Genomic DNA, 25,648 nt, shown 5'->3' with positions numbered 1-25,648 from the left:
CTCTTTCCATTCTCCTTGCCTTTGCTTAAGTGTCCTATCTCTTGTGCACAAGACCGGCTTATGCATGTCGCGGCCCCTAGGCAATGCTAGTCTCACCCCCCCCCTACCGTCTTCTAACTTCCTAATATATTTTTTCGCTAACACAACACTTTATTCATAATTACGCTGTTTTTTGCTACATAGGTATATTATCACATTATTCAATAAAAATATTGAATCAAACGAAAAGAATATAAGTAATTAATATATGCATTTAAAAAAATCATACAATAAGCTTAAATATTAACTCTTCTAACTTTTTTTGTTACAAAATCGTTCAAGACATCCTGAAGTGAAAATTCAACGATTACATTAAAAATGTCTCAAAAATGTTGTCTATGACACAATACAACGTATGTATTTAGCGGATCGGGGAATTCCCTAGTCATGCGACGAAAGAACTAGTACTGCCAACCTTATTTTTACATACTCTTTGGTAGCTTGGCCATAGAATATACATACCTATGGTAGGTACCAGAACAGTAAGTGTGCATTCACAATGTAGAATTTTGCGCGTTTTTCAAGCGTGTTGTGTTAAAAAAGCTGCTCTTGCTGTATAGTCATCTGATTAGTCGGCGTTAAAATTACCGCGATAAAATTGCTTTCGATCAGAGCCGGATTATACCTTTCGTAGGCCCTAGGCACAGCCGTTTTTGGGCCCTCCCCTCCTTCCCCCACTCCTCCCCCCTTTTCAAAATATATGCTAAAATTTTCTTGCATATTTTTTTTTACATTTTTATTAATATGGATTTTAATTTGAATACGACATTCTGCGTAGTTTGGAATTCGACAGCATGATACAAGATTTCGTTGAATCCAAAAATCGCAAAAAAGTAATATATTAGATCATAAGATTCTGCAAAATAATTTATTACCGAAAAATATTATATTTTTATTTGTATCTTCATAATTTTGTGCAAAATACACTTGTTGTTTTTAAAGCTAAATTACTTTTGTCAACAAATTTTTTTCTCCCAATTTTTTCGTAGGCCCCTGAATTTCGTAGGCCCTAGGCACGTGCCTAGTGTGCCTATAGGTTAATTCGGCCCTGCTTGCGATTATATTACTGCGTTATGTATGAACTAACTACCATAATATTAATATCTAATTTGGAATGCGTTCAGAAATGTACTAAAATAGCGTCGATGTAATGTACAGAGCAAGACAATCGTCATTCAAATTTCGAATTAAATTTTTACTGTTTAAAAAACATTGTCAATTTTTTCTCTGTAGCACAGGGCCCTTGAACGTGGCGGGGCCCCTAGGCAGTTGCCTACTGTGCCTAATGGATAAAACGGCCCTGCTTGTGCAGTTCTTATTTTGCTTTCTTTTTGCATTTGACTATTTAATTTTCGAAATATTAACCTCATATGTACAATATTTAATGAAACAATTTTTCCCCACAGAATGAATGAAAAAAAAAATATGAAAAAAAGGCTAAATAGACAGGTGAATCTAATTAAACTGATGACAGTTGAGCACATTTGCCGTGTAGCTAATTCAACATGTGATTTTATTATTATTTTTTTACGACATAAGTAAAAATTGTTTTCGCTTTTTTCAATCTTTGTAAAAATTCAAATTTTGTGTCTTTTGCGCCATGTGTAGCTCTGAAGTACAATTCGCTCTTTATAGGAACTTTAATAATGTGATGGCGGAAATTTAAGATTTTTAGTTTGTTTAATTAAAGGGACTTTTAAATATTATCTGAAATACAAATTCCATAATATAAGTGTGCAAATCCGTTAGTTATTAACAAATAAAATGTATAGGAATTAAAATACTTTAAAAAAAGACACAAAATTTGTATCATTAATTTTTTTTAAACATCGAAAGGTTAATTTAAACCAATCAGTATTTTAATTATTATTTTTGAAATACAAAGCCAAAAAATTCTTTCTCTTATATAGAAAATATTAAGATATTTCAGTATCTGACACAATATTTCGAGACTAACTAATTCTACTATACTTAAATAACTAATTATACGGATTTTCTCTTAAGCCTCCTTTCACCCGCAAAGATCCTGAAAAGTAAAGGAAGGTTCTGATATTTTAAGATACGAATTTTCTTTTGAAAAAATGCGCCTAACCACCCAAGTAGAATTTCTCCTGATGAGAAATTGTGGATTGAATTTATTTCAGGGCGACCCCACGAAGAGTTTGCAGAAGGAACTGTCAACTGTTAAAATACTAAATGAATAACATGATAACCACCAGGATAGGTGGTTATCCTGTTATTCAAAGAGTTCCTGTTGAGTCTAAGAGGGTGGGATATGGCAGCTGAAAACAGGGGGGGGGGCGAACAAGCAGTACGCGCCCCCCATGTGGATTAAACTAAAGACCCAAATTTTTACCATTTTTGAGAATTATTTTTTTAGGTGAGTTCTCTTGTCTCTTAGAGGCAAATATATTTCAGAAAAAAATTCTTTTTATAGTAAAAAAAAAAACTTTACTGAAAAAAAAAATTTGAATATTTTATTTATAAAAAAAAGAACAATAAATATTATAAAAACATAAATATGATAGTTTTCATGATCAATGATTTCTTGCCTATGTTGACTTTTTCTTCCCCCACAAAACACCAATGAGGGATAAATTAATGTACATTAATTTACAAAAAATAAGCATATAACTAAAAATAAATATTTAAAACAACATATTTATGCGCATCTATGCATTTCTTTTATTTACTTAGATTTCAGCAAAAAATAATCTTTTTAAATATATATATATATATATATATATATATATATATATATATATATATATATATATATATATATATATATATATATATATATATATATATATATATATATATATATATATATATATATATATATATATATATATATATATATATATATATATATATATATATATATATAATGATTTTTTAGTAAATTAGTATTGAGAGCAACATGATTGAAGAGTCCAGTTGTGCATAATCTTCTTTTATTAAGTTGCGATGGTGAAATAGCAGTTTAACCCCTCTCCAAAGCGGGAGAGGGGGAACAGATATCCTGTCTAAGCTGACGGATTTTATTTAGCAAAACAAACAACAAAAAGCCACGCAAAATCTTGCGGTCTGCATTTTATAGGATGATTAAAAAGAGTAAAAAGTCCAGCCATATGGTTTTTTCTGTATTCTTACGCCTCATCAAATTTATTTATTACTCAAAGCAAATCGTTTAATCTTTCCTTATATGGAAGTGAAAGATCTTAAAATAACTTCTCTTTTGAAGTATTAATCTAATTATTATTCATTGGCATGTTTTCAGCCTTGAAGTCCCAAAATAGAATTTCTACCTTTATCCTTTACTAAAGATATTTAATGAAAAGGAATGAAGTTTTAATGCTTTTATTAATACAAAAGTATTTAATTTTTGTATTACATCCCCCCCAAAAAAAAATTTTGGTAAGCCAAAAAAAAATAATAAAATTAAGAATACTATGAATATATACTTTATGATGGTATGACTGTCCTCTTTCGTACTATAAATAACCTTTTTCCACTATGTGAAAAAAATTATTTACAGCAACAATAAAAACATAATAATACAATTTATCTATTTAGTGAACTAAACAGAAAGAAAAATTAAACATATTATATAAATATTCTAAAAAACTTTTCAAAATTTTTCACACAAAAATATACAAAATTTTTATGCAAAACGACCTGGACAACAAGTGTCATTTAATCAGAATTTAAGATTCTGTATGGTTAATGGGGTTTTTTACTTGATGAAATTCTGTATTCCCCTTTAAAATGGAGGAAAACAGAATTTCATGAAGCACTGTGTAATTGAGAGATCCATACTGGATAAAACAAAAATAGTTTAGAAAGTTTTTTCTCAGTGTTGAGAAAGAAAAAAAAAGTTCAAGTTACTTCGCCCTCACTCCTAACTGATGCTGAGGTAAACATCTCCACAAAACGCGATTCGGATCTCTCAAAAATATAGGGATTACTTCTTCCCTTGAAGAAAGTAAAAATTTTCTGTTGGTTACTATTCATGATTTAATTTTAACATTTGTGGGTTGTGATATTTCCTAAGCTTTGAAACATGTACTATTTCAAAATTTTGTTTACTCAAATTATTCTTTTTATTTATTTTGTAATTAACTTCTGAAATTTTTTGAAGAATTTTATACGGTCCACTGAAAGGAGGTGACAACTTCCTCGTATTAGGATAAGTAAATTCTTCAAACAGAACTAATTCATCATTTTTAAAGTCTATATCTAAAAATCTAGAATCATAATAAATTTTATTTCTTTCATGATATTCTCTAGTTCTTTGAATCGCTATTTTTTTAGCTTCTTCAACAGGTGGATAGACTTTTTCATTTAAGGGATTTACGTAGGGGAGTCTACCATGCATGAGGTATGCAGGTGGAAATTTTGTTACAGAATGGGGAGTTAAGTTATAAGTATTAACTATATCTTTCAACAAAACAGGCCAGGGAGTTTTAGTAGGTTTTTCATTAATTTTACATTTTAAACGGGTAATTATTGTTTGACCAAGGCGTTCAACCTTGCCATTAGACTGCGGATGATGTGCAGTTGTCAATAATTGTTGAATTTTATTATGTTTCAAAAACTTTTTAAAATGAGAAGAAGTAAAAGCAGCGTTTCGATCACTCAACAAGGATTTAGGAATTTGATTTTGAAAAATTTGATGCAAAAAATTTGTATAAGTTTCTGAGCTAATGGATTTTGATGCAAAAGCCCAAATGTAGCGTGTAAGGTGGTCAATAATTAAAGTTAAATATTTCTTTGTTGAATTATAGTAATTCAATCCACCAACACTATCTATTGCTAGTAAGTCAAAAGACTGATTAACAGGGGGTAAGGATTGTAATAATCCAAATCTTTTTTGTCGCGGTTTTTTATTCAATTGGCACGTATGACAATGTTTACAAAATTTTGTTATATCTGAAGTTATGTTGTTCCAATAATAAACAGGGGTTATTAAGTTAATCATTTTCTGAACTCCTGGGTGATTAAATTTATCATGAGCATTTTGCAGAAGTTTTAATCTTAACGAAAATGGAACAACTATTTTAGTAAAATTTTTCTTACGTACACACAAAACATTATTGATATCAACAAATTTACCTTGTAAGTTATCTTTCCTTTGAGCTTCCACTATTTCACTCAAGTTCAATAAATGTGAAACATGAACATTATTATTTTTACTATTACTTTGGACAATTGAATGTGTTGCATCTCTCGACAGCCAATCTGCTTCAAAATTAGCAGAGCCTTTTGTGTATTTAATATCATATTCATACATACTTAATAATAATGACCATCTAAATAATCTACCTTTTAAATTTTTAACATTTCTTAGCCAAACTAAAGCAGCATGGTCAGTATGTATGGTGAATTTTTGTCCAAAAAGGTAATGATGGAATTTATTTAGAGAATCGACAATAGCAAGACATTCAAGTTCTGTAATTGCATAGTTTTTTTCATAGTCTCTTAATGAACGAGAATGAAAAGCTACAGGATGCAATACACCACATTCATCTGTCTGTTTTAGCACACATCCAATTCCAACTAATGATGCATCAACAAAAAGATGACATTCATGATTAGGGTTAAAAATTTTCAAAATTGGTTTACAAATAATAGCATTTTTTAAAAGTTCAAAAGATTGTTGACATTTATTTGACCACACCCATTTTACATCTTTCTTTAACAAGTTATTTAAAGGATGTCGAATACTTGCATAATTATCAATAAATTTATTGTAAACATTTATTGATCCGAGAAATCTTTGCAATGATTTTACATTTTTAGGGGGCACTAATTTTTTAATCACTTCGATATTATGCTTATCGGGTGATACAATTCCATTTTTAATTTCATATCCTAAAAATTCTATTTGTTTTTGCAAAAATGAACATTTTGAAAGTTTTAATTTTAAGTTTTCTTGTTTACAAATATCAAAAATCTTTTTAAGATGGGTTAAATGTTCATCATAAGAATTAGAAAATATAATGATATCATCAAAGTAGTTTGTAGCAAATTTAATTTTATGTTTATTTAAAATTCTACGAACTGTACGTTGAAAAATGCTCGGGGCATTCTTCCAGCCAAAAGGTAATCTTAAGTATTCAAATAGACCATTGTGAGTAGCGAATGCTAATTTCTCAGTGTCATCAGGATGAATACGAACATGATGATATCCCTGTGATAAATCTATTTTAGAATAATAACTACTATTAGACAATTTTTCTATTAAAGTTTGTATTAAAGGTAGAGGTTCAGAATCTGTTTTTGTAATTTGATTTAGTTTTCTATAGTCGATACATAAACGACTCTTTTTATTTTCATCTTTTTTAAAAACTAAAGTTACTGGGGCAGCATAAGGGGATGAACTTTCTTTTATAATGTTATTTTTTAACAATTCCTCTATTTGCAAATCAATTTCTTGTTGTTGTTTTGGGGATGTTTTGTACGGCCTTAGAGATATAGGTAAATCTGAGGTTAACCTGACTCTTTGCGGTTCCATTCGAATTTCTCCTACGTCGTGTTTGTGTTTCGCAAAAATATCATCATAACTTTTTAAAATTTCTTTTAAGTCCACATTTTCTATTTTGCTTTCATTTTTTATTTTTTCGTCGATATTAACCTGATAATGTGTGCACCCATTACCTAGATCTATCTTCGAATCATTTGAAATTTTTGGACATTTTTTCTTTTTCCTATTTGTCCTTTTCCTTTTATTTTTGTTACCCTTTACATTATTTTTTTCAATGTTTACTTTTACTGAAACATCTTCAACTTTTATTTTTTCAACATTTTTATCCTTAACATTTTGAGAATTGTGCTGTCTAATGTGCAAAGATAAGTTGTCACTGTTAAAATTAGCAGAGGTGATCAATCTCTTACCAAATTGAGTAACAACTGGCCCGACACAATCAATAAACAAACAAAACTCTTTGCAAGCCTGCAACCCAAGTAAAGCATATGGTAAATCAGTATCAATTACAAAAAACTTAACTGACTTAACAATTTTGCCTAATTTAAGGGGAAACTCACAAATTTTGTTAAGTGTTAGTTGTCCTTTTGTTTGGGTAACCTTTAATTCCTCACATTTTTTAATAGGAATATTCAATTTTAACACCAAATCTTTTGGTATTACATTTAATGTTGACCCGGTATCAACATTCAATAATATCTCTTTTACTTTTTCATTTTTATTTTGTTTTGGACGTCCCTTTACGTATTCATTTTTCACTTTACCTCCATTTAGGTATTCATTTTTAACTTTATATCCATTTTCCACTTTATATCTATTTAGGTACCTATTTTCTACTATATATCCATTTTCGTACTCATTTTCAACTATATATCCGGATATTAGTAATTGCTATTGATTACTTGTCATATTTTGAACGTTCACATCAACCACATTACTGGGGTTGTTTACACACGTGGAGCCCATGTGAAATTGATTCAAAAGTCCTTTCTTTGAGCAATATTTACATTGATTCAATGGGTTCTCCTGTGTAGTATGATGTATTTTGGGTTTTGTCACATTCGGGGTTACATTTTTATTTTTAGGACAAGCCGGGGCTTTATGTCCTGGTGCATTACACTTAAAACACTTAATGTCATATTTCGGGTTTTCTAACTTCCTAACATATGGTCCCTTATTAGCTTGAAATTTATTTTTATCTAAGTCACTTTTAATTTTTTCATAAAGTTTAAGTTTTTGTTTAAATTCAAAAAGATTACTGGCACCATAAAGAACTGTTTTATTATTTGTTTGGTCTGGTATTCCTTGAATTATATAAGTGATTAGAGCTAAGTCATCAATATCACTTTGAGTAGCTATTTCTCTCATTTTTAGGAAATATTCTTGAAGAGTTTCATTATACCTTTGTTTTCTTTTTTGCAACATTGCATGTACTTCTGCACTATTGCAACTAAGTCCAAATTCTTCAAGCAAAAGATTTTTTAATTTTTCATATGAATTTAACTGAGTTTCACTTCTAATTAAAGTTAATGCGTTACCTTTCATGCATCTTTTTGCAAATAAAAACTTTTGCATATCAGACAATTTAAATAAATTAGCATGAGTTTCAAAATTTTCAAACCAAGAATTTATGTTATCATAGCGATTTCCATTAAACATAGGGGTAACTGCTTCAATATCTGAAAAACTAACTACTAATTTTGTTTCATTTTCTCTATTTATATTATTACTAGAACTTTGACTATAGGATACCATATCTTCATCAACACTAATTTTTGTACATATAGAATTTAAATTAACTTGTGTAAATTGATTTACACAAGTTTTAGTTGGTAAATGTGGTTCAAAATCAGTTTGAGTGTGTTTACTCTCAAACTGAGTAGTTTCCTCCTCATCTTCGGAGGGATTTTCCTTTACGATCGAATTTTTTAAGTGATTAAAATCACATAAACAATTTAAAATATGCTTGGCAATTTCCTCTTTATTTCCTTCACTGGAAATATTTAGAATGTCTGAAATTTTGATTAAATCCGAAAAAGTGAAAGTATCACAAATTTCTTTTAGTTTGTTTGCAAATTCATTAGTGTTAGTTTCAAAAGAAAATTCTGAAAAATTAAGAATTTTGTTACGGTTTAATCTAGACAAATCATTTGGAAATAAAAGTTTAAATAATAACTTAATTTTGTTTGCCTTCGTTACTTTAATTGACGTTTGAACCACATCTATTTCTTTTAAAAACATTTTAAAAGCAGTATAAATGCACTATATCATAAAAAGCTATATATCATAAAAATAAATAAAAAAAAACAATATAAACACAAGAATGCACTTCATATTTCACTCTTCCAAAGATTCGTAATAAAATAAAAAATTAGATTACTAAAATATGAAGTAAAACTGATTCATTATCGAGGAAAAAAAAAAATATACAGATGTTCACTGGATTCATTTTTGTTACTTAAAAAAAAAGCACTTCGAAGGAGAAAATAAATCTTTTCCTTTGAAAGAATTTTCTCTAAAGGAGCAGAAGCTCCTCTAATTTTTCGAATAAAAAACGCGCACATACTTCTTCTGTTTTGATTTCGCAAAACTTTTTTTTTTTTTTTTATCACTCGGTGCCGACTCACAACACAATTTTTCTTTCTTTTCTTCACAACATCATGATTAGGACTTTCGCACACTTCCGCACACTTGATTAGGACTTTTCTAAAACACTAAGCTGTATAAATCGCACTTAAAACAGTCACACTTTCTTTCAACATTCAGGCAAAAGCGAACGGTCTGTCTCCAGTAGCGAAGCATTCCAGAAGCGATAAGGAACAAATTTTTGACGAAGGGATGATGATGAATCCTTCAGACGGCGTTAGGCGATTTCTTCCGGTCCAATGAAGCTTTGACAAGGGGTGAAACAGGGATTTCCAAGGCGACGAAGTAGCATTCAAGTTTAGGTATAGTTCGCAGTAGTATTGCACAAAAATTTTCTTTCAAGGGGTTTCCTGCACAAAGCAACCATCCTGCCGGCTTCTAATGATTTTTTAGTAAATTAGTATTGAGAGCAACATGATTGAAGAGTCCAGTTGTGCATAATCTTCTTTTATTAAGTTGCGATGGTGAAATAGCAGTTTAACCCCTCTCCAAAGCGGGAGAGGGGGAACAGATATCCTGTCTAAGCTGACGGATTTTATTTAGCAAAACAAACAACAAAAAGCCACGCAAAATCTTGCGGTCTGCATTTTATAGGATGATTAAAAAGAGTAAAAAGTCCAGCCATATGGTTTTTTCTGTATTCTTACGCCTCATCAAATTTATTTATTACTCAAAGCAAATCGTTTAATCTTTCCTTATATGGAAGTGAAAGATCTTAAAATAACTTCTCTTTTGAAGTATTAATCTAATTATTATTCATTGGCATGTTTTCAGCCTTGAAGTCCCAAAATAGAATTTCTACCTTTATCCTTTACTAAAGATATTTAATGAAAAGGAATGAAGTTTTAATGCTTTTATTAATACAAAAGTATTTAATTTTTGTATTACATATATATATATATATATATATATATATATATATATATATATATATATATATATATATATATATATATATATTATATATATATATATATATATATATATATATATATATATATATATATATATATATATATATTTTAAAATTAGTTTCGTTTGATTAAAAAATCATAATATGAAAAAAGAACAGTAAATAACATAAGGATGATCTTTTTCATGGTCAATAATTTCCTGCCTATGCTGACTTTTCCTTCCCCAACAAAACACCAATGAGGGATAAATTAATGTACATTAATTTACAAAAAATAAGCATATAAAAATAAATATTTAAAACAACATATGTATGCGCATCTATGCATTTCTTTCTTTTACTTAGATTTCAGCAAAAAATAAACTTTTTAAATATATATATATATATATATATTAAAATTAGTTTCGTTTGATTAAAAAATCATAATAAGAAAAAAGAACAGTAAATAACAGAAGGATGATCTTTTTCATGGTCAATAATTTCCTGCCTATGCTGACTTTTCCTTCCCCCACATAACACCAATGAGGGATAAATTAATGTACATTAATTTACAAAAAATAAGCATATAAAAATAAATATTTAAAACAACATATTTATGCGCATCTATGCATTTCTTTCTTTTACTTAGATTTCAGCAAAAAATAATCTTTTTAAATATATATATATATATATATATATATATATATATATATATATATATATATATATATATATATATATATATATATATATATATATATATATATATATATATATATATATATATATATATATATATATATATATATATATATATATATATATATATATATATATATATATATATATATATATATATATATATATATATATATATATATTTTAAAATTAGTTTCGTTTGATTAAAAAATCATAATAATAAAAAAGAACAGTAAATAACATAAGGATGATCTTTTTCATGGTCAATAATTTCCTGCCTATGCTGACTTTTCCTTCCCCAACAAAACACCAATGAGGGATAAATTAATGTACATTAATCTACAAAAAATAAGCATATAAAAATAAATATTTAAAACAAAGTATTTATGCGCATCTATGCATTTCTTTCTTTTACTTAGATTTCAGCAAAAAAGAATCTTTTTAAATACATTTTTTTTGTTTAAAATTAGTTTCGTTTAATTAAAGAATCATGATAAGAAAAAAAAGAACAGTAAATATTATAAAAACATAAGTATGATCTTTTTCATGATCAATAATTTCCTGTCTATGCTGACTTTTCCTTCCCCAACAAAACACCAATGTGGGATAAATTAATGTACATTAATCTACAAAAAATAAGCATATAAAAATAAATATTTAAAAAAAAGTATTCATGTGCATCTATGCATTTCTTTTTTTACTTAGATTTCAGCAAAAAAGAATATTTTTAAATATATATATTTTTTCTATTGTTTAAAATTAGTTTCTTTTAGTTAAAAAATCGTAATAAGAAAATCTGCTTTTTAAATACTAATTAAGAAATCAGCTTACAACTAGTATCTTAAAATAATAATTGTTAGAAATGCTTCTAAAAATCGTGTTCTTTTCCGTATTCTGTTCAAAATTTTTGTACGATTCTTGGTTTAAAAAAAAAAAATCGGCGTTTTGCTTTCTTAAACGCCAATACTGGTCACTTTCTACCCCTTTTTTGCTACCCCATCCCCCAACTGACTTTTTCCATGACAATGGCTGTAATCCGGTCAACCTGCCTTTCTCTCCAGTGCCAACTTAAGGTGGAATGGACATTGATTTGAGAGTTAGTAAGGGTGTGGTTATTCAAGGAAGTGAACAATTCGTAGTCGACATTGATGAATGGGCAACATATGCACTTGGGAATGAACTGTTCTGAAATGTTCGGGGGTCAGTCCTATGATTGCAAGGTATCTCAAGAAAATAAATATAGTTTAGTTTATTCAGACGAACATGAGTAGTTGTGAAGTGATTGTAAGAGATAATGGTAAGTACTTATACCCATTCTATAAATAGTTAACTCAATTATAATAAAATACTCATTAAATTTTTTTAATGTGAAGATTTATTTTTGGTACTAAAATTTACTAAGATTGTAATGCGCATTAGATAAGTAGTTCCTTATTAACTTTTGAAAAAGAGCTTTTTTTAAATTTATATATATATATATATATATATATATATATATATATATATATATATATATATATATATATATATATATATATATATATATATATATATATATATATATATATATATATATATATATATATATATATATATATATATATATATATATATATATATATATATATATATATAATTTTTTTACGAGGCATAAATCGGTTAACACTTACTTATGTTCGTGTATTAATTGCTTAGCATTGTAATGCAACACGTTAAAAATAAATACAAATAGGAAGTATATATAAAAAATCTTTTGAATTAAAACCCATCACATGTGTGTTTAAATATAAAAGTATTGCATATAAACTCGTGCAAAACATGTAATTAATAAAAATCTACAATAAGTCTAATAATTTTAACTAACATGGTATAATACCTGATATAATAAATATTCTATATATATATATATATATATCGCGTAATTTATTCTATAGTCTAATTAAACCAGTTAATACACAAACGTAAAAAAGTGCAAACCGGTTTCAAAAAGTTGTAAAGTATCATCTGATCATTAAGATTTTACATAGACTCTTATAGTGCCTCGAATAATTTGGCCAGGGACTGTAGTAAACTGAAATAAAATAAAATAAAATGCTAATAAATAATTTTCAATGTGAAGATTTATTGTTAGTAATAAAATGTATTAAATTTTAATGCGAAATAGATAATGCTTTCCTCATTAACTTTGGGCGAAGGAACTTTTTTTCGTTAATCTGTAAAATGGTGTTTCGTTAATCTGTAGAATGTTGTTTCGTTAATCTGCAAAAATGTTGTTTCGTTAATCTGTAGAATGTTGTTTCGTTAATCTGTAGAATGTTGCTTCGTTAATCTGTAAAATGTTGTTTCATTAATCTGTAGAATGTTGTTTCGTTAATCTGTAAAAATGCTGTTTCGTTAATCTGTAAAATGTTGTTTCGTTAATCTGTAAAATGTTGTTTCGTTAATCTGTAGAATGTTGTTTCGTTAATCTGTAAAATGTTGTTTCGTTAATCTGTAAAATGTTATTTCGTTAATCTGTAAAATGTTGTTTCGTTAATCTGTAGAATGTTGTTATGAAAACAGGTCACTTATGAATAGGCTATAAATTTGAAATTATTGATTTATATACATTTGCGCTATCCATATTTTCATATGATAACTATTGAGACCAGGTTAAGAAAAAAAGTAAGAAGTTGAAGCTAAAAATTTTAATAAAAGAGTAGGGGAGAGTGGTGTCAATGGTAAAATTTTTACTTAACTATTTTTAACTAACAAAAAATCCAATATATTATTAGTATTAATTGACAGACGAGTAAAGTAGACTATCCTCTACTAGAAAAAAAATTAAATACCTGATTTTAAATATTATTATATTAGTTATTAACAATTTTTGACAGTCGTGCACTTGTTACAATTGTCCCCACTTACGGGATCAATTGTAACAGTTCATAAATTCAACTAAAACATAGTTAATTATACATATTATCATAGTTGTGATATATTTTATTATTGATCAAAATAGTAGTGATATTTTAGGAGTAAAAATAATAATGAGCAGAGACCTAAAGGGTTAAATTTTAACTTTAAGGGGTTACAAATTTTAATTTATGCTGTGAAAGGTGACAAATAAAATAATGCACATGCAACATAATATAAATGCTATAGGACACTATTGGTGGTTCTTAAACAGTTAAGTAATGGTTTGTAAATATAAAATTATTTATTTTCAGCTGTTACAATCGTCCCTTTACTTATTGTTACAATTGTCCCCAAGACGCCATTTCAGCTTTATTTGTTACAAACAATGCTAGTTAATTAGCAAAACTAATCTTTTTTTTATTGAAATGTTAATTAAGGTGTCCACTTACATATTCGGTTACTAATTTTTATTTGTTTAAACAAAATTACTTTGTTACAATAAAATATTCAAATACCAAAAAAAGTACTTGCGTGACGTGAAAATATCTTTTGTGATGTAACTCTTTCAAAAGTACATAAAAATGGTTGCCATCAGGGATGTACATGTAGATTTGTTAAATATACCTTGTGCACCACCTAGGAACCAAATCTAGAACCCGACACTCGAAATTTTTGCTCTGTTACAATCGTACCCTGTTACAATTGACCCCACTCTCCCCTATAATGCAGATTATATAATTATTTTATAACAAATTTTGGTAAAATAAGTGATTATCTAATTGCAATCGTAAATGGCAATTCATTTTTTAATAGTTTATGAATACATTGCAAATCTGCATTTATGAATTTATTTTAACATGTCATCAAAATTGTTATATATCAGCTACTGCGACTGAGTTTCAAAAAATTGTAAGAAATACAAATTACATTAATTGCATTGTTAATAAATACTTGTAGGCTGCGCCCCCTGCTCGCTAACCCCCGAAAATTGCTTCGCAATCTTATATGGTTTGCGTCGCAAACCAAGCTCGCTTCGCTCGCTACTAACTTAGGTACATTGCAAATACACAAAGTTCTAAGAATTCAAAACAATCATTAAAATCCATATAACAAAATTTTTTCTTAAAAAAAAATTACATCTTTTTAGTAAATACTAAGTCATTAAAATAAATTTGAATTCAAATAAATGACATGTAATTCGTTAAATCCATTAGAAATGTGCTATAGTATAAAATCTTAAAGCGTAACAGCACGACTGAGACTCATTTTTCAATGAATAACAGTAATGGAACAAATAAATTCGTAGTATAAATCAAAAATCGTCAAATAAATTCGTAATATATAAATTCGTGAAAAAAAAGCGCTTTCAACAAAATACTAAATTAGAGATCTATCGACAAAGACTACTCACTTCTGCCTAGCTTAATAGTATGAGATTGCCGCAGCTGATGCACTCTGGTTATTTCAGTTTCCGTTTTTAAAAGCGCTATATGTTGAGCCACCTCAGCTAGATTTGGCATGTGACATTTTTAGCGGCAATCATTAGTCGATTTTCTAGCGTTGCCATTCGGGGAGTTGTAATGAGGCTTTTTTTTGTCGCCGTGTAAGAGAAATATGCATATAGATTTTATGATAATATTTAAATTTTTTAGTAAAAAGTAAACATAATTGCATTTAATTATTAAATATGAACTTCAGAGTCATAAGTGATATTTTAAAATTTGAAATAAATAATATATATACAAGTACAATTTCATTAGAATTATAATGCAAATACTAGTTTATTATTTCACATTTCTGTAATCTGCGTTTGAACATATCAGCGATTGTGACGAGTTTAGGAAAATAAAAATAGTTTTTTTAAAAATGAAAATCTAGTTTTAGACACTTTTTTTAAAAAAATAATTATTTCTGCACAAGCTGCTCTCGCTTATCATTTATTTTTATTCATTGTTACTTTTAAGAAAAATTTTATCTTTTTGCAAAACATGTTTAGTTTGAAAATATTAGAATTTATTACTTAAGAACTACGATTGTTGCATATTTTACAGCTTTCTGATTTTCATTTATTTATTTATTTATTTTACTGTGTAGTATTTAGAGTATTTTACACAAATATGAAATATGGTCGAAGAGGAATTTTTTGCTTCTAGAAAGTCATTCCTTGATGGTTACGTGGTATTTTTCAATCAGCTGGACCTGGAAATCATTCCCTTTTAATTTTTCTAAAATACTGTTTTTTCTGAAATAATATTTTATGATTTTATATTTTTATACTTGAACATATATTCAAGGCATGTGTTATGTAGAAACATATAACATATGTTATTTAGAAAAAACATTTAAAGCTCCTTAAGCTTTGAAGATGAATTTTTTTTAAAGCAACCAATAAAAGACACATAATAATGAAAATAACTCATTTGGAATGTAAATTTTTTGTACATCTTTCTTCATTTATTTTATTTATTGTTTTTACTAAACTTTTGAGGAATCTTTTTTTTAAATATATATTTACATTTAAACGGTGTAGCCTATAATGATACATCAGATTTTAACCAAGTTCTTTTTTATAACTAAAGAATAAATTTTCAATCACAAATGTGTAGTTCTATGTCTAACAATGATGCTGAATATTTATTAAAAGCATCATTTTGGAATATTTTTTACTAAATTAGACTTAATGTATTTGAATAAAATCTTATGCACTTTAAAACCAAGCATTTGCTAATTTTTTTGTCAGCATATTAGTCGCTAAAAAAGACACTTTTTTTAATAATTTTTTTTTCTTAATTTTTTTTATATTTCCACAAGATTAAAAGAAATTATATTGTTTAACACATACATTATAGTTAAAAGGTATAAATGTGAATTTTAGATTAAAATTTTAAATTTTTGTAAGGTTCCCGAAGACAAAAAGGGTTAATAATATAATATAATATAATAGTCCCTTGCAAAAAGATAATTAAAATCAACCTAATTTAATATCTAACCGAGACATCGACATTTAAAGTTTGCATCCAATATGAGTGAGATATTTGGCTTGCTTACAGTCCTATTCGATCAAGAAAAGAGTTTATTGCACATACTTTAATATTTTTATTATTTTTTATTCATTATGTCAGTGCAGTTTAAATAATCACCAAATATTAATAGATATTAATAAAACTACGCAGTTTTAATATCGACACTGTGTAAAAAAATATGAGTATTAAAAGTGATATATGATAGTGAAAAGTGATATACTAGTGGGCTGCGCCCCCTGCTCGTTAATGCTCGCCAACTCCCGAAAATTGCTACGCAATCTTATATGGTTCGCTTCGCAAACCAAGCTAGCTTCGCTCGCTACTAACTTAGGTACATTGCAAATGCACAAAAATCTAAGAATTCAAAGCAATCATTCAAATCCATATGGTCATATAACATCATGATCCATATAACAACTTTTTTTTAAAAAAAAATTACATCTTTTTAGTAAATACTATATATATATATATATATATATATATATATATATATATATATATATATATATATATATATATATATATATATATATATATATATATATATATATATATATATATATATATATATATATATATATATATATATATATATATATATATATATATATATATATAATATATATTTAATATATATATATATATAATATATATTTAATATATATATATATATATATATATATATATATATATACAGTACCCTTCCAAATTATTAGGGACACTTAAAATTTCTAAAAAATTGTCATTTTTCAAAGTGTCATAACTTTTTTAAAAATGAATCAATTTTCATAAAAATTTCAGGATATCATGTTCAGGTCTTCTACTTTCACTTAAAAATTATTAATTTAATTTATCTCATTTTTTTGCGAAAATTTTCACTTTTGAACAAAGCAATTTTTTTTAAAAAAGAAATGTCAAGTCTGACAGGTTGCTACTTTGTAACAAATTTTTTTGCATAAAAATTATTATTTACACATTAAAGTACAAGTCATTAACTTTAAAACGCGCTAAAGTAAATGACTTAAAGATTTTTTGTGACTGAGATATGAGATTTTGAAACTTTTTTGTCATTTAAAGTGAAAACGAAATTAATGTGAATTCGAAAATTATTTAGTATTTAGTATTATTTTTTTGCAACTTTCTTAATCGGATTAATTAAGTTTTTTTATTTAAAACATTATTACAACCAAGAACATTATTTATAAATTTGCAATAAAATTTTAAAAAACGACTCAAGAAATTTAACTTTATTATAAAATTCAAAAACATTTTTATAAAAACAAATATAATAAAAAAATCTTAATATTTTGTAACATGTCCTTTTGCTTGTATAACTGCGTTTATTCTTCGCGGCATACTTTTAATACAAGCTCTTGCTTTTGCAATAATATCTGGGCTATTCCAGGTTTCTTTCACCAAAAATACTGCCACAACTCACTTTTCACTATAAATGGCGAAACATTTTCAAAATCTCATATCTCGGTCAAAAAAAATCGTAAGGTCATTTACGTTAGCGCGTTTTAAAGTTAATAACTTGTACTTTGTGTAAGTAATAATTTTTATGTAAAAAATTTTGTTACGAAGTAGCAACTTGTCAGACTTGACATTTTTTTAAAAAAAAATTGCTTTGTTTGAAAGTGTAAATTTTTGCAAAAAACTGAGATAAATTAAATTAGTAACTTTTAGGTGAAAGTAGAAGACCTGAACATGATATCCAGTAATTTTTATGAAAATTGATTCATTTTTGAAAAAGTTATGACACTTTGAAAAATTACAATTTTTTAGAAATTTTAAGTGTCCCTAATAATTTGGAAGGGTACTATATATTTAATATATATATATATATCAGAGGAATTTACTAGATAATAGTAAATTTCACTTCAAGTGATGTTAAATGTAGTTTATCTATACGAATTCCACACCAAGCTCGCACTTACGACAGTGCTGACGTAAAATATCCTCAGTGATAGTCATGGGTTAGAGTTCTCTTGCCATCAGACTAACCATGAGAGGTTTTTGTGGTTTTCTACTCCATATAGCGCAAATGAGGGTATGTTGCATAAAAGGGGTTTCTAAGATAACTAGTTTGGAGCTCTTTTGTTTTGTGTTGGGCTCTAAATTACTAAGTTACGGAGTTGAATATTAGTCCCAAATGTGCGACGGTTGTTCAACGATGGTTATAAAATAAAATAAATTATGTGTAGATTAAGTGTAAGCAAAAAAAAAATCTGCTGCATCTAACTTACCCATATTGAGACAACCACCCTGTTATTTTCACTGATTCGTAAGCACCCCTAATAATGTCACTTACCTGGTTCTTAAAAAACACTTGGAAATCCGATAATAATCTCGTAAAAAACGATCGAAAAGTCACTTAGATTAACCATAAACTGGACATAAATAAAGATCTTTAAAAGCGATAACTATAATTTGAAATTCACGTATCATAATTTTGAAGAAATAAAAATATTGGGATTTTCAAAATTTCGTTCGTCGGTAATTTGTTGTTACAAACACCGAAAAAAGCGGTGGTTGTCACAGCAAATACTAAGCATGTCACTTACCTGGTTCTTAAAATACACTTGGAAATCCGATAATAATCTCGTAAAAAACGATCGAAAAGTCACTTAGATTAACCATAAACTGGACATAAATAAAGATCTATAAAAGTGATTACTAAAATTTGAAATTCACGTATCATAATTTTGTCGAAATAAAAATATTGGGATTTTTAAAATTTCGTTTGTCGGTAATTTGTTGTTACAAACACCGAAAAAAGCGGTGGTTGTCACAGCAAATACTAAGCATGTCACTTACCTGGTTCTTAAAATACACTTGGAAATCCGATAATAATCTCGTAAAAAACGATCGAAAAGTCACTTAGATTAACCATAAACTGGACATAAATAAAGATCTATAAAAGTGATTACTAAAATTTGAAATTCACGTATCATAATTTTGTCGAAATAAAAATATTGGGATTTTTAAAATTTCGTTTGTCGGTAATTTGTTGTTACAAACACCGAAAAAAGCGGTGGTTGTCACAGCAAATACTAAGCATGTCACTTACCTGGTTCTTAAAATACACTTGGAAATCCGATAATAATCTCGTAAAAAACGATCGAAAAGTCACTTAGATTAACCATAAACTGGACATAAATAAAAACCTTTAAAAGCGATAACTATAATTTGAAATTCACGTATCATAATTTTGTCGAAATAAAAATATTGGGATTTTTAAAATTTCGTTTGTCGGTAATTTGTTGTTACAAACACCGAAAAAAGCGGTGGTTGTCACAGCAAATACTAAGCATGTCACTTACCTGGTTCTTAAAATACACTTGGAAATCCGATAATAATCTCGTAAAAAACGATCGAAAAGTCACTTAGATTAACCATAAACTGGACATAAATAAAGATCTATAAAAGTGATTACTAAAATTTGAAATTCACGTATCATAATTTTGTCGAAATAAAAATATTGGGATTTTTAAAATTTCGTTCTTCGGAAATTTGTTGTGACAACCACCGAAAAAAGCGATCGAAAAACTGTATTGACTTAAATTTGGCAACTCAAAATTTCCAATACTTTTTTTACTTTAAAGAAAAAACTTACGTATTATATTCTGGTGCTGCCGTGGGCCGCAAATTGGGCATTCCAATCATAGTGTATCATTTCTGGGTCATACTCCTCCTCCCGCATCTCGGGGGTTGCGGGTTTATTATTTACAGCGGGTTTATTATCTGTTCATAACTCTTAGATTAAGAGGTGTCCACAGTGTGCAGTTTTTTAGATTGCACACTGTATATAAAACTTAAAGCTCAATTTTATTAAAAATATGAATACTTAAACTTAATTTTTAAAATTTATCACTTCAATTTAGCTACGTCATTTTTTTTACATAATTAGAGTTCTTAAAAATAATAATATTAGAAGAAATAATCATCTATAATAAGCTTTTTAATAAAAAAAGAACTAGAAAAATCACTAGTAAGAAGAGTAAAATAAAAAAAGAAAAGAAACAGAAATTTATAAATGTATCATGCATTTAGAAACTAGACTTTACTTTCGAGATTATATAAATAACAATGCTAATCAATTAGTGCAGTCTATATTTATAGTGACGAAATCAGACACTAAAACACATTTTCTTTGAATTTCTTACAAAAATTATGTAGGGGAGAGTCGGGTAGTCCCGCCCAGCGGGTACCCCTGCTCACAGTCAATTTCATATGTATAGAATATTTTTTCAAGTCAATGGGCTATCGGACATTAATTGTCATATTAAAAAAAGATTATTTTCAAAGTTTCAAGTATTTATGCAGCCGGTAACATGGTAAACAATAGTTTTGAAAATATGTTGAATACAGTAGTCATGAAATTAAGAAAAATTGGTTGAATGTTGCCATTAAACTTCATTTTAATACTAAAAAAATAATTTTTTCTATACATACAGCATTAAAGTATGTAGTTTTAAGTTTAATTTGCACAAAGAAAGAAGTTTATTTTTGAAAAATTGTTCGAGTAATTACAAATTTACAAAAAAATTGGATTTCGGGTAACTATTCGGGTAATTGGCTCACATGAATGTTGGGTATCACCGCCCAATTTTATTTCGTCGATAAAAGTACGGTTGCAAAGATTATTATTTTATTTCTTCAAATTTGAATGTTATATGCATTTTTAACAACAAATATTGTTGTTATTAAATGATAGAATTCACTAAAAGTATATAAATATGCAATAAATAAAATAATTTTGTGATAAGAATGATAAATGAGGTTTATCTATTGTCAATACATTGGTCACTTTCTTTTACACCTGAAAAAACAGCAATTTTTGTAACTGGGCGGAGCTACCCGACACATTTTGAAAAGAGCTGAAAAACATGTTTTTTTAAAAATCTATTTTTGAAGTTAAACTATTCTTTTTTGGTTTATTCTTTTTGCATTATTTAATTAGATGGTAAAACAATCGAAACATACAAAAATATTGATTATTACTCATTATTATACAGAAATATAAGCAATACTCCTTAAGTGAGCGGGGCTACCCGACTCTCCCCTTCCTCTGAACACAAATGTGCATAGTTCATTGACTTTACATTCTTTTTTTTTGAATTATTAAAATGTATTAATAGCATTTAGTATAACTAAATACGATTAATAAGATTTCTTAATGCATATCACTTTCTATGCGATTTACAAAGATTAAAACTAGAATCATTCATCATACTACAAGCTCAAACAAAATATAGAGTCAATGATACCATATATCTTGCTTATATCAATATACGACTACTAATATTTTATGCTGGCCACCTGCAACTACCAGTTGATTGAACTACACGAAATTGTCACTGCGCGATACCACAAAGAAGTAATTATTAATTGGTATTCAAAAATGTATTCAATAACCGATTCGTTAAAAATATCTCAAGTTAAAAAAAGTATACATATTTGCGTTTAAAAGCAAAAAAAAAAGAAGAAAAAAAATCATAAAATAATAACTAAATTGCATTAGACAAAGCCCAAGTATTGTAAACAACACTTGATTTCTTCTTAACCAGTAACATATAGATCTGGGCTGTCCAACTGCAAAGAACCCACGGGCCAGAATTCCGGTCACTGATCACCTGGCGGGCCGCAGTTTGAAAAAGTTGAACAATAACCTCTTACCTCTTATACAATAGCAATTAATAGTTGAATTATTAATTATAAAACAATGGAACAGAAGGATTATAAAACAATTTGCTTACATTTTAATGGGAAAACTGAGGCTGATCAGCCTGAATAAGAAGTTGGCGGGCAGCACAATATGTGCTGCCGAGCCACGTGCCGCCCGCGGGCCACCAGTTGGACAGCCCTGGATATAGATTAAATGTATGACTTAGGTTCATGATAAATTACGTATGCATTATGTTCTTTAAACTGTTTTCATTCGAATCTTTAATTCAAAACTACAGTTAAAAATTGTGTTTTACAGATGGAGTCTGGACACTCAAAACTTCAAAAACAGAATCGACTGAAAGAGCTGACTTCATAAACCATTTTTCTGACCCTCCTTCCCTGCAGCATATTGCAGTAGTGTCGATTGCAATTGGGCTATTGACGGCGCCTGACATAAGGAATGAAATAACAATTTATCCCTTATATTACTACAGATATACGGCTGAGTTGGAGAGAAGAATATTAAACAAATTGTACAATAGCTCTTTGCCCTCATCGCTGAAGACCGAAATCTCATACGTTATTCGACCCATTAGGTGGCAGTTGGCGAAAGCGCTTCGTAGTTACTATAGATGGACAGGATATCAAAGAAACCTCTGCGAGTATTACATGAAGCGTGGTACAATTTATTGGACAGTTGAGGGTACAGTTGACATAGTGAAATCCCTTAAGGAACTATTCGATAATGGATGCTTAGGAAGCTTAGATATTTGCGATTTGTATGAGATAGCCTGCTCTCACTGTTTAGGGGAATATGCTTCAATTTTGTGGGAGAAAATTCCAGATAAATTTAGGAACAAGTTTAGAACACACAGGGATAATTTGATAACATATTGGACATGTGTCCTCGACAATAATTTAGGGAGTTTTCTAACTAGACTCATAGATCATGAAAACACATACGATGATAACTTTAGTATTGATGTAAATATGATTGCTTGCTCGATTCGAATTGGTAACATAGTTGCCCTGAAGTATTTTTGGAAAAAATTGTCGGAGCAGGAGAAAAACGATCATTTGAGTAAGTGGCTTTTGCAAGCCACTCAACATATGAGAGGTCTAAGTCATATATATTATCAGGATTCTTCAGAAACTATAGATGTTTTATGTTTTTTATTATCTCACGTCAATCGCTTAACTCAAATGACCGAATTTTTTCGGAATTATTCTCGCGTATTAGTGTTTTTGTTTGAAAGTTGGCCATATCAAAGAATATTCTTGTCTACGATTTTTGAACAATTAGATAATCTGCAAGAAAACATCTATTTACGTATAATGGAGAAAATTAGTTCTAATATGAGTAAAAGGGGAAATGAAATGATGATTTTTAAAGAAATATGGAGTGCCAGTCCATTAAGACTAAGACGATCATTTCTGGAAAATAAACTTAGCCTCGTAGTGTTGTTGCGTTTGCTGGAATTAGAAAATCTAAGCATGGCTGTTAGGATATTAAATAATGCTTCCAAAGAAGAGATCAAACTATTTATCTGCTTTATGTTTGGTCGGCCTGAATTTAAGCGTGCTATTTATTCAAGCAATCTGAATTCGCATCACGCCTTATTATCAAAATCTACCTTGCCACCAGAATGTTATCCCTATAAAATTAATCTTATAGAGCAAAGAGAGCAAGATAGACTTATATCGTGGCTTATTAGATTTGGCGATTGGCATATTTGTATTGAGTGGATATGCGATGGTAACATCAAAGCAGTTGAGTCCTTCTTTAGATGGGTTTATCAATCTGTGGGAATTGAAACATTTAAGAAAGCAAGATCATCTCCACATGTTATCTATTTGACGTTAATATTTTTGTCCAACTATGAGTTTGTGGACCAGTTCATGAATTGGTATTTCCAGACAGGAGAAGAAATTCAACAATTTAAAGCAGACTTCTTGCGAGAGTGTGATAATTATTTTTTCAAGCGTTTCATAGACATGCCGTTCATTGTATCAAAAAGAGAAGGCGATATGTTAGAAAAATTTATAAACTACAACTTGTCTTCTCTTGAAAATGTTGCAGAGTTTCGACTTATTTGTCGTAGTTGCATAGCGTATGCACTGAGTAAAGGTTTTTTTGTGAGTGCCACCTTGCTTTTGAATGCATCTTTTGATAATATCAATGAAGTGAAACGATACAAAAATGAACTTATACTATCTGAGAAAGGAATTAAGAAGAATCTAATCTTAAAGCAATCACTAACTGATGCTGACTGGAATCATGTGAAAGAAATCGTAAAGTGGTCCTCGCCTCTATCCCTAAATACAGTCACAGAATTAAAGTCACTAATTCTGGATCAGAAGACTAGTCACACTTTCCAAGATGAATTGAATTCACAGATTTCAGCTCTCCTTGATTTACTGGAGAATGTTGTTGAGAAGGATACTACATGATAGTTGAACATTTTTTTGCGATCAAAAACGAATTTAAATAAAATCATGTTCACTGCTCAATCACTGTCAAAAGATGAATTGTTTTGTGATAAATATGTAACTCCATTTTTCAGTGTTAGTAGTTTAATATCAATGAAACATTATCCACTTCATATTATTTGTCACAACTTTAATAATTAATTTAATTGTCACAACTTTATTTTTTTTATTATCGTTGTACCTGAATAAAAATCAACAATTTAACGTGATTTATTTTTCCTCAAAAAGTCACCAGGAAGATATAATATACAGTCCCAGGCCAATTTAGACGCACTAAAAGATTCTATGTAAAATCTTAATTATCTGGTGATACTATACAGTTTCATTGTCGTTACTTGACTTAAACCGGTTTGCACTCGTTTACGTTCGCGTATCGTGTATAAACTAGACGATATATTACATAAATTCGACGATTGAATTAATTAGATGATATATTATATAAATATGGAATAGTTATTGCATCAGGTATTTTATTAGTATATTTTAATAATTAGACCACATTATTAGACTCATTGTAGTTTTTAAATAATTACATGTTTTGCACGTGTTTACATGCAATACTTTTATATTTAAACATTCATGTAATGGGTTTTTATTCAGTATCTTTTTTAAATACTTTCTATTTGTATTTTTTTAACGTATTGCATTACAATCCTAACCAATTTTGATACAGGAATGTGAACGTAAAGTTGTATTGTTTCACCTGATAATTAAGATTTTACATAGAATCTTATGGTGCGTCAAGTAATCTGCCCACGGTCTTTATATCCCTCTCGCATGTCTTAATCCGATTACTTTCAA

At 28.2% G+C, this 25,648-nt stretch overlaps 1 protein-coding gene across 1 annotated transcript; it reads left to right on the top strand.

The window, feature by feature from the left end:
- The first annotated feature begins 11,790 nt into the window (after positions 1–11,790).
- On the top strand, positions 11,791–25,051 carry LOC139426223 (uncharacterized). The gene is made up of 2 exons (XM_087153046.1): positions 11,791–12,063; positions 22,674–25,051. The coding sequence occupies exons 1-2, from the start codon at positions 12,030–12,032 to the stop codon at positions 24,806–24,808; spliced, it is 2,169 nt and encodes a 722-aa protein (XP_087009172.1). The 5' UTR covers positions 11,791–12,029; the 3' UTR covers positions 24,809–25,051.
- Positions 25,052–25,648: the final 597 nt, after the last annotated feature.

Source organism: Parasteatoda tepidariorum, chromosome 10, assembly GCF_982258835.1.
Source record: "Parasteatoda tepidariorum strain Cologne lab strain chromosome 10, Ptep-v5.0, whole genome shotgun sequence".
NCBI lineage: Eukaryota > Metazoa > Arthropoda > Arachnida > Araneae > Theridiidae > Parasteatoda > Parasteatoda tepidariorum.
Note: the sequence above shows the minus strand (reverse complement) of the source record. Positions and strands in the feature narration are given on the sequence as shown.